Source organism: Ornithorhynchus anatinus, chromosome 7 (assembly GCF_004115215.2).
Source record: "Ornithorhynchus anatinus isolate Pmale09 chromosome 7, mOrnAna1.pri.v4, whole genome shotgun sequence".
Taxonomy (NCBI): Eukaryota; Metazoa; Chordata; class Mammalia; order Monotremata; family Ornithorhynchidae; genus Ornithorhynchus; species Ornithorhynchus anatinus.
In genome coordinates this window covers 50,776,441-50,790,246 of record NC_041734.1, presented here as the reverse complement: position 1 = coordinate 50,790,246, position 13,806 = coordinate 50,776,441, and the positions used below count along the sequence as shown (strand labels likewise).

General features: G+C 42.3%; 1 protein-coding gene across 7 annotated transcripts in view; it reads right to left on the bottom strand.

Moving 5' to 3' along the window:
* Window positions 1-13,806, bottom strand: part of DLG1 (discs large MAGUK scaffold protein 1) — a 203,694-nt gene that overhangs the window by 71,076 nt on the left and 118,812 nt on the right. For all 7 annotated transcript variants that reach the window (XM_029069103.2, XM_029069104.2, XM_029069105.2 and 4 more), the window contains 3 exons: window positions 13,053-13,106; window positions 3,340-3,390; window positions 1,001-1,125 (listed from right to left, as the gene is read on the bottom strand). In XM_029069103.2, coding sequence (XP_028924936.1) covers window positions 1,001-1,125; window positions 3,340-3,390; window positions 13,053-13,106 — 230 coding nt within the window. The remainder of the gene's footprint in view (window positions 1-1,000; window positions 1,126-3,339; window positions 3,391-13,052; window positions 13,107-13,806) is intronic.

Here is a 13,806-nt window from a genome sequence, read left to right as displayed (position 1 = left end):
ATGGCCTAGGTTAGGAAAACATCTGAGAAGAATAAGCTTTACTGAGTTACTCAAAGGGCTGCGCACTGAGGAAAAAAAACTATTACAAAGAAAGAAAAGCAAATATGGAAACCACCTCACACCCATGTTAATGAGACTGCTAAATGATCCTGCAAATCAGATTCATGGAAATAGAAGGGCAATATATAAAGAGGCTCCCAGGCGGCAACTTAATTCAAAGCAAAAATTTTCAGGAAAAGAACAAGTCTAAGGATAATTTAACCAATTCAGTAGTATTAAATTCTGGTCAATTTCTTTAAGGTTTGAGTTCCATTCATTTTCTTTGGATTCCTGAAGGCAAGGCCAGGGTGGTACTACAGTCAGATAGCAGTTAGAATAATTTAGAAAACAGTACTAATACAAGAGGGAGTATTATTTTTAAAAATATAATAACAATTATGGTATCTGGTAAGCACTTACTATGTGCCGAGCACTGCTCTAAGCGCTGGGGTAGGTACACGGTAATCAGGTTGTCCCATGTGGGGCTCACAGTCTTAATCCCCATTTTACAGATGAGGTAACAAGCCCAGAGAAGTTAAGTGACTTGCCCAAAGTCACACAGCTGATAAGTGGCGGAGCCAGGATTAGAACCCATGACCTCTGACTCCCAAATATGGGCTCTTTCCACTAAGCCACGCTACTTCTCATAAAATATCTGTAGACACTCGATAACTGGTTTCTAATTTGTACCCAAATATTAACCAAGCGTTAAGAAAAAGTCAAGTAAAAAAAAATACATGGGGTATCTACCCAAGAAGACACATATTTAATAACATCTTCAAATAATATATCAAATCTTGAGTATTAGTTCACCTTACCTGAGAACATACTTAACAATTTAATGTTTCCTTACCAAACTGGTATTAGGAAAAGCGAAATGAAAAGCCTGAACCATTCTAGGGCCATTCCATTTCAAAGAAAGGGGAGGAATTCGGCATCGAATCCTGAATGGTCAACGTACCGTAATCTTCCATCCTGTGCGGCTGCTCCGCCGGCAATGATTTTTGTAATGAAAATACTTGAATCATCTCCGATGTGTGGGTTGTCTGTACCTCCTGCAATGCTAAAACCGAGCCCTGAATTTCCCTGAAAAACAATTCATTTCGCTTTAGAGAAATTGATTTTTTTAAACATATTAAAACAAGTAAGCCTAAGACAGCATTTCTAGCTTTGAAATTTGAATTATGTTCTACAACCGAAAAGTATTCCCTACAAAAATTTACATACTTTCATAAACAGTTAGTTTTACAATGATCACAATTACCAGGATGGTATATGTCCTGCACCCCGGTAAGGGCCGGTCGATAATGATAATAGTAATAATAATAATAATAATAATACTTTGGCAGGGATGTGTCTACCAACTCTGTTGTATTCTCCCAAGCACTTAGCAGAGGGCTTAGTAGGTAATATGTGCTCAATATATCAATCATATTTATTGAGTGCTTATTAAGTGCAGAGCACTGTACTAAGTGCTCCAGAGGGTACAATACAACAGAATTAGCAGATACGTTCCCTGCCCATAAAGAGCTTACGGTCTAGAGGGAGCTTACAGTCCTTGGTCGATTGACAGGAGAAAAAAATAATACTATGGTGGGGGAGGCAATCTAATAAAATCCACATTATTTAACATTCAGTACACTCAACTTCTAACTTTGAAGGGGACAGACTTTTCACAGCACGTGACCTTTTCCTTGGAATTTCAGAACGATGGTGAGTATTCACTGAATACGGCGAAAGACCAATATTTTATCTGAAAGAACGTTATCCTAGGAACTTAAGTAGCTTGTCCACTGACAAGATACATAGCGTTTCTGTGGACCTGCAAATTGGAACTCTCACTCTTCTGACACGATGTCACTCAGACTGATAAAATAAAGTGAATCCCATCTCAGATGGCTATGTTCGTGTTGTGGGGTTGCTGAGGTTTGTAGCTGACAGTGACCGCTTGGACATCGTCTTTTAGGTCATTTACTTAGTATTTTTTTCAGACTGCAGTCAGTCAGCTGTTGCCTTCTCCTCTCCACATAACCAGCCTCTTGAAGGGACATGAAAAGTCACCACTTCCCTGGGAAATGAGCTGTGCTCCAGGATTTCGGGCTTGGCGTTAAATCTATTGATCAACAATCTGAATGGGAGAACCGTGAAGGGTCAGAGCCTTTCTGCATGGCCCCTGTACTGCTTCACCGCTGCGGCCTCTTCCCCTGCTACCGGATGTTGGAGATTGAGCTGGAGAGAACGGGAGATGAAGACTGCCCCGTTTCCCCACCACAGGTCATGGACAAGTTTGGTTCCGGTGGTCTGTAAACTGTAAGCTCCTTGACGTTAGGGACTGCGTCTACCAACTCTCCGTCGATCGATCGGTCATATTTACTGAGTGTTTCCTGTGTGCAAGGTGCTGAACTCTGCTGTACTCTCCCAAGGGCTTAGTACAGTGCTCTGCACACAGTCAGAGCATAATAAATACCACCGATTGATTGGTTCCAGGAAACCTGGGCTGCAGAGAAAAAGTTACCACAGCCCTAAGGGGAGCAGAAGGACAGGGAGGACACAAAAGCTATGAGAGTTGGGAGAGGACAAGCTAAGGCTGGAAGTGACCTGGTCATCAGCACGTGGTGGCATGACCGACCAATTTACTTCATATAAAAGTCAACATTGCCACACTCTCATACCCAAAGATTTGTTATTAATGGGAACAGTGATTTTAAAAAATCCCCTCTCTAATGTAAACCTTGTTTAACAATACAGAACTTGAACGGTTTTTGAAAAACAATCTACTAAAATCACTCTGGGAAAAAACCATTCAAAATTTTAACTTTAAAAAAGGTCATTTTTGTATTGAAGCTCATTAGAATTCAAGGTATATCCTTCCACCTAACACCAAAAGAGACCATACATTAAAGATAAAATTGCAAGTCAGAAGCAGAGAAGGTTTCAAATTTAACTCAGCAAACTGCCTCAAATGCCGTTAACTAGGAGACCAAACTTAATAAACTTTATTATCGTTTTTGTAGAAAAATGTTATTAGAAATTCTCATTTCTAAACTTTTGGCAACAGAAAATAAACTACCGGTCAAAATTAGTTCAGCAATTTCTGACTACTAAATAATTCGTTTTGTGACTGCATAAAATATCTCTGTACACTCCTTATACATTTTTAACTGGTATAACTAGTACCTAGAGCGAAATAAAAAGCTCTAAATCCTCACAATTAGATACATCTCAGAAATAATAATTCATTTTTCTCTAATGATGCACAATGAAAATCCTGAATATAGTTTGTTAGGTATAAATATTTACCCGTTCAAGGGTGATTTCTTCATATTCATAATCTGCGTCGGTGCCATTGACCTAAAAGAAAAAAAAAGGAAATAAAGGATCGTCAATGATAAAACGCTTTCAAAAATGTAGAATGGGAGGAGCTTTTGAATACTGAAAGACTCTACTTAACGTTTAGAGTGACACTGATCGAACAAGCTACTGCTATATAGCATGGAAATGAACTTTTATTAATCTCTAGTAACAGAATACTTGGATTTGGTCACTGGCATGTTTACCACCAAGCTGACAGCTGGACGATGGGTTTCTTTCTTTTTTACATTATCAGTTCTCTGGCCACTGTAGCTCGGTGCTATTTTTCTGGTCCCCTCAGGCAGGAGTGGTGGTGGAGGGGGCGAGAGTGAAGGTGGGGAAAAAGGAGAATGAAGCTGCAGTCGGGTAAGGGGGCCAGCCTGGCTGTGAAGCAAATTAATTGATCAATGGTATTTATTGAGGGCTTATCATTACAAGCACTGCACTGAGCTTGAGAAAGTACAGAACCACAGAATCAGCAGACACATCCCCTGCCCATAATGAGCTGTTAATAAAAACAAACTTCAAAACGCAGCTCCATGGAGGAGAGGGAAGACTAAGGGGTTCAGAGGGGCAGAAGAGACGGATTCCAAGGCTTGAGTGGATGGGGACACATATGCAAGTAGCAGGGAAATAAAAAGAAAAGTTTAAAGGGGGGGGCAGGATGGGAGAGAAGGCGAATTATCATCATTAATGGCATTTATTGAGTGCTTTACCCTAGCGTTGTACTAAGTGCTCGGGAAAGGACAATACAACAAAGTTAGCAGACACAATCGCTGCCCACAGCGAGCTTATAGTCTGATCCCCAGGCGGAGTTCTGGAGGAGAGCCAACATGCCCATTTGATTTGGGACAAAGTTCAAGTCGACTACCTTACTTTGGAAACTCTAACTCAATGTAAAGACTGCGGTGCAGTTATATGATGCAGCTATCTATAACTGAATAAGTACAAACTCTAGGCAATTTTGGCAAAATTAAGGTTTCCAACCATGGTTTAGGAACCAATTCCCCACTGATAAATCATTGTCCCTCTGGGAAACCTGGCTCCTACTTATGTTCTGACTACAAGGAAACAACTGTGTGGAGGTTCAAGGGCTGGCCGTAAACACATTCATTAAAAGAATAAAGAATTTCTGAGCAGAGGTGATTCCCAACATGCAAATTCAGCAGACAGTTGTCAGAGCTGAAGGTAATAATGATAATGTAATAATAATAGCTGATGGATTTAGGTGCTTATAATGAGTCCAGCACTGTAGTACTTGGGTAGATGCATGAAAATCAGGTTGGACAGAGTGCCTGTCCCACAAGGGGCTTACGGACTAAGTAGGAGGGAGAACCAGGATTGAATCCCCATTTTACAGATGAGAAAACTCAGGCCCAGAGAAGTTAAGTAACTTGCCACGGTCACACAGCAGACAAATGGCGGAGTCAGGATTAGAATACAGATCCTTCTGACTCCCAATCCCACTCCTTCTAACTTTCCCATCACAGTCAATACCAATCAATTAATTAATTAATCAACCAATTGATGGCATTTACTGAGCACTTACTGCATGTAGAGCACCATACTAAGACCTTGGGATTGTACAATACCACGGAGTTGATAGATGCCATCTGCCCACAAGGAGTTTACAGTTCACAGGTACAAGCAGACATTAAAATAAATTACAGAGAGGGGAAATTATAAAGTAGTAATAATAAGTACATAGCGGCTCTGCGACCGGGGTGAATATGAAGTGTTCTAAGGGATAAAAAGCCAAGTGCATAGTCGATGGCAGAGGGGAAGGCTGATGGGGAAAATGAGGGCTTGGTCAGGGAAAGCCCCTCGGAGGATAAGTGATTTTAGGATGGTTTTGAAGGTGAGCAGGATGGTGACTTTTGGGCCTGAAAGAGGAGGGAGTTCTGGGCTTGAGGAAGAATGTGGACAAGTGGTTTGCAGTGGGATGGACGAGATCAGGTACAGAGAGTGGGCTGGCATTAGACCAGGGAGATGTGTAGATTAGGTTATAGCAGGAGAATAACGAGGATAAGTAGGGGTGAGAGAGTTGATTGACTTAACAATGATGGTAAGGAACTCCTGCTTGATGTGGAGGTAGATGGGCCACTATTGGAGATTTTTGAGGACTGAGGAGATGAGGCCCAAACGATTTTTCGAAAAATAATCCACAGCAGAGTGAAGTATGGACTGGAGAGGAGAGAGCCAGGATGCAGGGAGGTCTACGAGGAGACCGATGCCATCGGTCACTAATCTGATATTTCCTTAGCCTCCCCGGCAATAGCACCTGGGCACTAACCAGCCTGCTAGTACCAACTTGAGCTGCGAACATTTCGGCCAGGGCGTCACTCGAGATTCCTATTTTGGGTCTTTTGCCATCAGCCCCATCAACTTCCATTCTCCTTTTGATAATGGTGCTGACTTTCACTGGTGGTCCAGTTCGGCCTTGTCGTTGGTCTCCTTGAAACACCACCCCATTTCCCTGGTGCCAGAAGCTCACGAACCTGGTGTCAATCCTCAGTTCCTCACACTCAGCCTGACGCTAATTCCTGCCCAGTTTTCTTCAGCAACATTTCCCGGATCAGCGCCTCCATTCATACCCCCACAACCTTGGTCCGGGTGCTCCTCACGGCCAGGCTAGGCTACTGTATCAGACCTAGTGGTTTTTCTGTTTTCTGCCCATCTCCTTTCTAGTCCCTATTTGCCTTGGCTGCTTGGATCATTTTTTTAAATGTTCTTCAGCACATCTCTGCATGTGCTGTTGGACAGGAAGGAAGGAAGGAGTTCCAGATACCCTCAGGATCAATGCATTCCTCAGCCCATCAAGCAAAAACCTGGGACTAACGGCTTTACCGACACTCCAATAGCTCAATCGTTGGTATTTACTTAACACCTACTGTGTGCAGGGCACTTGCCTTAAGTGCTTGGGAGAGCACTGTTTTAAGTGCTTGGGAGAGCACAACAGAGTTGGAAAACAGGATCCCTAACCCTTAGGATCTGACAATCTCTTGGGGTAGACAAATGTTACAAGAATGACAGCTGGGGTTAACAGCGGAGTAGAGGAGATGTACACACACACTGTGGGGATGGGGTGGGTATCCAAGTGCTTTGTGGGGAGAGATAATAGTGTGGGGAAAATGAGAAATTGGTCAAAGGTAATGCCGTTGGTGGGGAGATGAGAGATTAATCAGGGAAGGCTTCTGGAAAGAGACATGATTTTAACAGGGCTTTGAATATGGGGAGAGTGGACGTCTGTGGGATATGACAGAGAAATGAGTTCCAGGGAGGTGGGACAGTGTGAGAAAGGGGCTGATGGTGAGAAAGACAAGATTGAGGCACAGAAAATAGTTGGTGTTTGAGAAGTGAAGTATACGGACTAGGTTCTATTGGGAGAGTAGTGAAGTTAAGGAGGGAAAGGAACGACTCAATTCCTTAAAAATCTCTTCTTACCTAGACATTCTTTTCCTACTACTCCCGAGCTCACACCCTACGTTCCTCCCTAGTTCAACTTCTCACTGTGACTTATTCTTAACTCTTCTACCTCCAACCCTTTGCTCATGCCCCTCCTCCTACCTGTGGATTCTTCAAATCTATAAGATCACAGTTTCCCCCCATCTTCAGAGCCCTCCAAAAATCCCAACTCCTTCAAGAGACATTTGCCCTGAAGCTCCACTTTCCAGGTCTTGTCCAATGTGTCAAACAGTGTACTCAGTGCCTTGGTAGGCAAAGGAACCTTTACCCTCAAAACAATAAAGATTAGAAACATTATTTAACCTCTTTATGTACTATATCTCTTATCTGGGACTGTAGTATTGTTTCTCCTAGTCTATTTGTAAATAATCTGTGCCTGCCTGACATATTTCCCTGCTAAATTGTAGTAAAACCTTTTAATGCAAACAGTTTAAAAAAAAAATACTGCCCAAGTGCTTTGTAAGTACCTTGAAAGGGCAGGGGGTTTTACTGTGCTTTACTCTCCCAAGGAATTAATACATTACTAGGTAACAATGTTTTCTGACTTCCAGGCCCAGGCTCTATCCACTAGACCACCCTGCATCTCTGACAGTCTTAGCTCAAAGATCGCTATACACCACCCAAGCAGCCTTCCATTCCGTATCTTTACTCACTGCAGATAATTCTGGACCCTTCTCCCAAGAGCTGGATCCTGTTACAGGTTTTCCTGGGCTTTCTCGTAAGAGAGTGTTGGAGTATCAGCTTTCTGATGACCTCCAGCTCCTTCTCGAGCCCGTTTGTCCCTCCAGTACTCTCCCCCAGGGGCTCCTGGTGCTCTCCTCAGTTTACATGGGTTTGGTTGGGTGCGCTGTATTAAGTTTCAAGGCCTTTGTCTGGCAAAGGTGAAACCCACTGCCATTCATCTCTTGATTGTTCTGGAAGACAACGGGCAGTCAGCTTCCCCCAGTAATATAGCCTCATCAACTCAGTTGGAGCGGGCTACGACGCAGTACGATTTTGCGGTAGAGATCAGTGGCAGCTTAGTCTACTGGCAAGAGCATAAATTTCCAAGTCGGGATACCTGCGCTTTAGTCTCAGTTCTGCCGCTAGCCTACTGGATGGCCTTGGTGTTCCCCAAGGTCACTCTAAAGTACCCGATTCTTCATCTGTGAATGTTATCTGGATGGATGTGGCACCGCAACATAAAAATATTATTCCTGCACCAACTCAACGATTCTACGTCTGACTTTCTTGCTTAGGTTGGTCACGAGATATCGGACAAAGAGAAAATCTTCTGGACGTTAACAGCTTCGGAAGCAGGGTGACCTAGTAGAAAGAGCACAAGCCAGGAGCTGGAGGAACTGGATTCTAATTCCGACTCTGCCACGTGCCTAGTGTGGGATCTTTGGTTAGTCACTTGTCTTCTCTGTGCCTCAGGCAACTGGCAAAACTGGCAAACCCAGATCTTTTGACGCCCAGGCCTATGCTCTATCCACCATGGCATGATGCTCCCCACTGTTCTTCTAACAATGCAAGCCCACCTGGACCCAAGACAATACTGGACATCATAAATACTATAGTGTGACTTTTCCTTAATATGGTGTTTTGTGAAAGCATACCTATAATTTATGAAAAATTGGTATGCTAAAAGCTTAACTGTGGCGTGGTGTTACCATTTTCAAAATAAATAATCTAAGGGCAAATTGTACTAAAGAATCTTCCTGCCTTCAACATACGGAGCTTGAAGATTTAAAGATATAAAATTCACCCAAACTTCTCAAAAGCTTTTGTTACTTGGACTTAAACCAGTGAATTAACAACACTGATACAACCCATTGGTCCTGTAAGCTTATCAAGAAGTGGTTCTACGATTTGGTAAATAATTTATCTCTCTAAGGATACAGTTACCATTCTTCTAGGACAAAAAGCCCTCCTATTTCTTGTTCTCTCACTAAGCCTGGGTCAAAATCAGAGTAACCTACTGGTAGCTTCTCTGCAAACCTATGGGATGAGAGGATCTGGCTGTTTCCCCTTCAGTTTTAAAAGCCGTTACCTCCCATGGTGAGACCAAGTCGATATCCTGCTAGGGTTGGTTTAATTTCCACTAATTTACTGTTCTAATAGCAAGGAGGACCTTCCTAAGTATTAAGAGAGTAAATCAGTCATGAAATACTAGAAAATGGAGGCAAGGGAGAGGAGAGATATTCTATAAAAATGGAAAAATATTAAGCAAAAGATAAAACCATAATAAATCTCTTAGGCTTTGTTGCCCAATAGCAGGAATGGAGGGGTTCGGAAAGAAATAGCGACTATTTTCAGATAAGCAAAGTGGTAGCACTTTATTGTGATGAGCATATTGAGTTAAAACTAAGCATTTTAATTTTTTAGCAATGTAAACAATAAATAAATGGTAACTAGCTTTAAACTTAATTTCTTAGAGGAACTACTATCTTATACTAGTACTACAGCACAATTGCTGTTTTCATAGCCCATAGGGCTTGTGTAATTGTTTCAAATAAACGAAAATGCTTAGCAACAGGATTTGCTTATCTACTGGTTTCTGCTTAATTATTTTTGAAATGTGATGCTTACTCAAGAGAGAGAACTGAGCATCAACTGGACATTTTTTTTGGTGGGCAAGGTGAAGAAAGAGGAAGGAATATAATAATAATAATAATGGTGGTATTTGTTGAGCGCTTAATATGTGCAGAGCACTGTTCTAAGCGTTGGGGTAGATACAGGGTAATCAGGTTGTCCCACGTGAGGCTCACTGTCTTCATCCCCATTTTACAGATGAGGTAACTGAGGTCCAGAGAAGTGAAGTGACTTGCCCACAGTCACCCAGCTGACAAGTGGCAGAGCCGGGATTCGAACCCATGACCTCTGACTTCCAAGCCCGGGCTCTTTTCCACTGAGCCACGCTCTATCAACAGTATTTACTGAACGCATACTACGTACAGAACACTGTACTAAGCGTTTGGGAGAGTACAGAACAATAGTAAGCAGACACGGTCCCTGTCCACAACAAGCTTACAGTCTAGAGGAAATAACGGAATAATCTCAATAATTCAATGCTACGACACAGACAGGCCCTGGCTTGACAACAAATTTTCCATAGGAGGTTACGCACAAACTATTCCGTATCTGCGACTTTAATTGAGAGCAGGGCCACCATCAAACCCCAGAGAATGAGTAAATAGGTGGAACCGATACAATGAGGTCATTTTGGAGGACTGCCACGAATAGCTTCAAACTATCTTCTGTAGCTTAGCATGCTCTACTCCTTGTCGTACTTATCAGCGTTCCTGTTTCATAGTTTTTGGTTTTGTTGTTTCTTATCTGTCTGCTGCTGACCCTTTTCCCTTCATGTTCTACTCTTAGATATTCTAGCAGGTGGAACCAAAACAACGAGGTCATTTTGTTGGACTGCCACGAATAGCTTCAAAATGTCTTCTGTAGTCAGCATGCTCTACACCTTGTCGTATTTATTAGCGTTCCTGGTTCATCGTTTTTGTTGTTCCTTACCTGTCTGTTGCTGACCTTTTTCCCTTCATGTTCTACTCTTAGATATTCTATCCCTTCCAATTCAAGTCAGGATGGCTAGTGGTCTGTACAGACTAATCAAGAAATTTACTTTGGGTTTGTCAGAAAAAGTAGGGGGCCGATACGCTAATGGTGGCAAAGAGCCCACCTTTTATAGCATCTATCTGTGGCTCGCGCCCCTCAAAAATTTCCCAGTATCTGTCCAACTCCATCTACGATGAACAGTAACTCCTTTAATATTGGCTTCAAGACTTTCCCCATCTTAGATTTAAGGTCTCTTTCCCTATTAGTCCTCAACTTGCATTCTTCACTCCTCCCAAGCTCAACTAACTGAACCCCAATCTCAACTGTTGCTTTTTTTAATGGTACTTAGTTCAGTGCCTGTCACACAGTAAGCACTTAATAAGTGCTGGAGTAGACACAAGTTAATCAGGCTGGAAACAGTCCACGTCCCTCGTGGAGCTCACAGCCTTAACCCCCATTTTACAGCCGAGGAAACGGGCACAGAGAAGTTACGTGACCTGCCCATGATCACACAGCAGATAAGTGGTGGGGCACGATTAGAACCCATATCCTTCTGACTCCGAACCTCGCGCTCTAGGCCATGTTGCTTCTCTTTTCCCTCCAACAACTCGCTCAAGGGTTTCTCATAGCCTGGAATATGCTTCCCTAATGAATAGGCAAAAACCAGTTGTATCCTCCCAACAGCCATGCTAATACTTTATGCCTGCCCTCAGCATTTAAGGAGATTCATTTTATTCCTCTATCTCCTCCTCACATGCTTGCTCTACTTCCAATTTTACCTTCCTTCTCCCTCCGATTCTCACTATCTGCAAATACACTTTCCAGCGTCCCTCATGAGGCTGCAATCTCTTTGTGGGAAAGGAACTTGTTACATTCTTTGTTTGGATCTCTGAGCTCTTTCCTAAAATTATACAAAAATGTCTTTTCACATTTCCAAAATACTGCAGGGCATCAAAATGCAGCAGTTTACAAGTGAATCTGCATAACGGATGTGATGACGGAAAAATATTTAAGCAACAAGAAGTTGCAGGAATAGGAGGAGGGCAGAAGCCAGGCAGCAAGCAGGCAGCCCCAAGCCTCCTCACCACTAAGGGGGTCTTCTAAGAGTACGGAGAATGACTCGATGGGCAGGGCAGCCTCATGGCCCAACACTTACTATCATGGATTTGGAAAGTGGAGGTCTAACTTCCCAAGAGTTCCGAGGATCAAGGATGGCTTCACCTGGTGCAGTGAAGGACCCCAGAGACGCTTACCTCCTAGCAATAAATGAATCCTTATTCTTATTTCTGAATGGATGGAAATCCTGTTATTTTTCCCCAGGAGTCAGTATTCTCTAGGTTGGCAGAAGCAATTAACATAAAATAATAATAATGTTGGTATTTGTTAAACGCTTACTATGTGCAAAAGACTGTTCTAAGCGCTGCGGTAGATACAGGGTAATCAGGTTGTCCCACATGAGGCTCAGTCTTCATCCCCATTTTACAGATGAGGGAACTGAGGCCCAGGGAAGAGAAGTGTCTTGCCTACAGTCACACAGCTGACAAGTGACAGAGCCGGGATTTGAACCCATGCCCTTTGACTCCCAAGCCCATTCTCTTTCCACTGAGCCTCGCTGCTTCCCAACATATGGAGAACATATGTCCTCCCCAGCTGTTAGCGCAGTGTCTGGTACATATTAAGTACTTAATAAACATCAGTGATTGAATGATGAGACAGAAAGTTCACTGAGAGTAGAAAGCTTTCCTAAAGTTATCACCGATTCCAGCAACAGGTGAAACTAAAGAGTATCAGTCAAATATTGCCATGCAAAAGTCCAGTAACCTGGAGAACCCATAATTTAACTGGATGATCAGGAGAGTTTGGGGCCCTAGGCTATGCATTTCTCTCCTCTTTTTAATTATTTCCATAAAAAAGCTGCCCTGATTTTCCAAATGCACTGGTTCCGTTAGCGACACCAACAAAACAATAATGAATGCAGACAAATTTTGCAAACGGGTTCCTAAAATTCTCTCTAGCTTAAAAGATATCTATTTGCCCAGTAGCAACTTGGGAATTAAATGTATTTTTCCTAATACCTGTGATAAAATTAACAGTCAAAGCTTCTGGGGCATGTTAGTAAGAGTTTTAACATCCTAGAGTATAGGCCCAAACCTTCCACCAAGGGAAATTATGGAATCAATTATTCCAAATGATAAGGTTTCCGGTTCCGGTGAGTTCCCCTAAAACACGAGTTTCAAACGAACATTCGGGACTGGATATTGGAGGATTAGTGAACACCGATCCCGTAATGCACATCTAATAGAATGGGATGCTCTGTTGGAAGAATGCTGGGTGTACGCACCGAGGGGCAATCAAAACTTGATTATACTGTGAATTATCCTTAACATGAGGTTTGCCAAGAATCTAACTCCTTTATTAGAGGACTATCCTTGAATCAGGGTTGTTTCAGTCACTGCAACCAGCATGATCAATTAGTATAGGATACACTCGTTAATTACGATGAACTCTCGGCTAATACAAAATTATAAGAGAATTCAAAACCTGAAGATTATAATACACTTCCACGGACTTCTATATCATCTATAAAAAGGGCTTATCGGAAGAGCGAATTAGGTGAAACCTATTGCAATTTGAGAACAATGCAAACTTACATATGCTGGAGTCTCCAAACTGTCAGTATTCACCAAAACTGGAGGAGGATTTGCCTATTGAAGAGAGAATTTTAGGTGTTAATTATACAATAAAACCATTAAGAGTAATATTACAAAACAGAATTTAATGAAAATTAAAATGAATTTACAAAACAGTACTTCAAAAAAAATGAGGCCTCATATTCTTAAAAACATACTTCACTGGCTTACAAAGATGGTTTAACTGCGTGGCTCTTTTTGGAAATTTTGCTTCTGAAAAATCATTTGATTTCATGGGTTCCTATCCCTGAAAACAACTCACTTAGATTCACGAGTACATCATTACAGCTAATGAAAATGTATCAGCTGAAAAAGTCTTCATCAAGTCCCGTACTGCTCATCGGTGCATTTTCGCAAGAAAAATACACTGCTCCTGAGTGATTTAGAGTATCACTTAGTTTGTTCCCAGATGATTCCACAGACATGTCAGTCGTTTTGTTCTCCAAGCTGCAGTTATAAATTCCCTCTCAATTACACTCTCCCCCAAGTAGAGCTTGCAGGATCCGGCTCACCTAGATCCTTGCCAGGTACGTAGGACTCTTAATTTGGACTCCAATTTGCTACCAAATTGGATGTGACCACGCAACTTGAACCACCTGCCTCATGTCACAGCTCTCTCTGAAAGTCCATATATCGTCCATTTACAGCTCGGTGACATCACCAAGCTCACCCTCGAATTGGGAAGCTGCAGAGACTGGGGTGAGGCTAGGTCTGC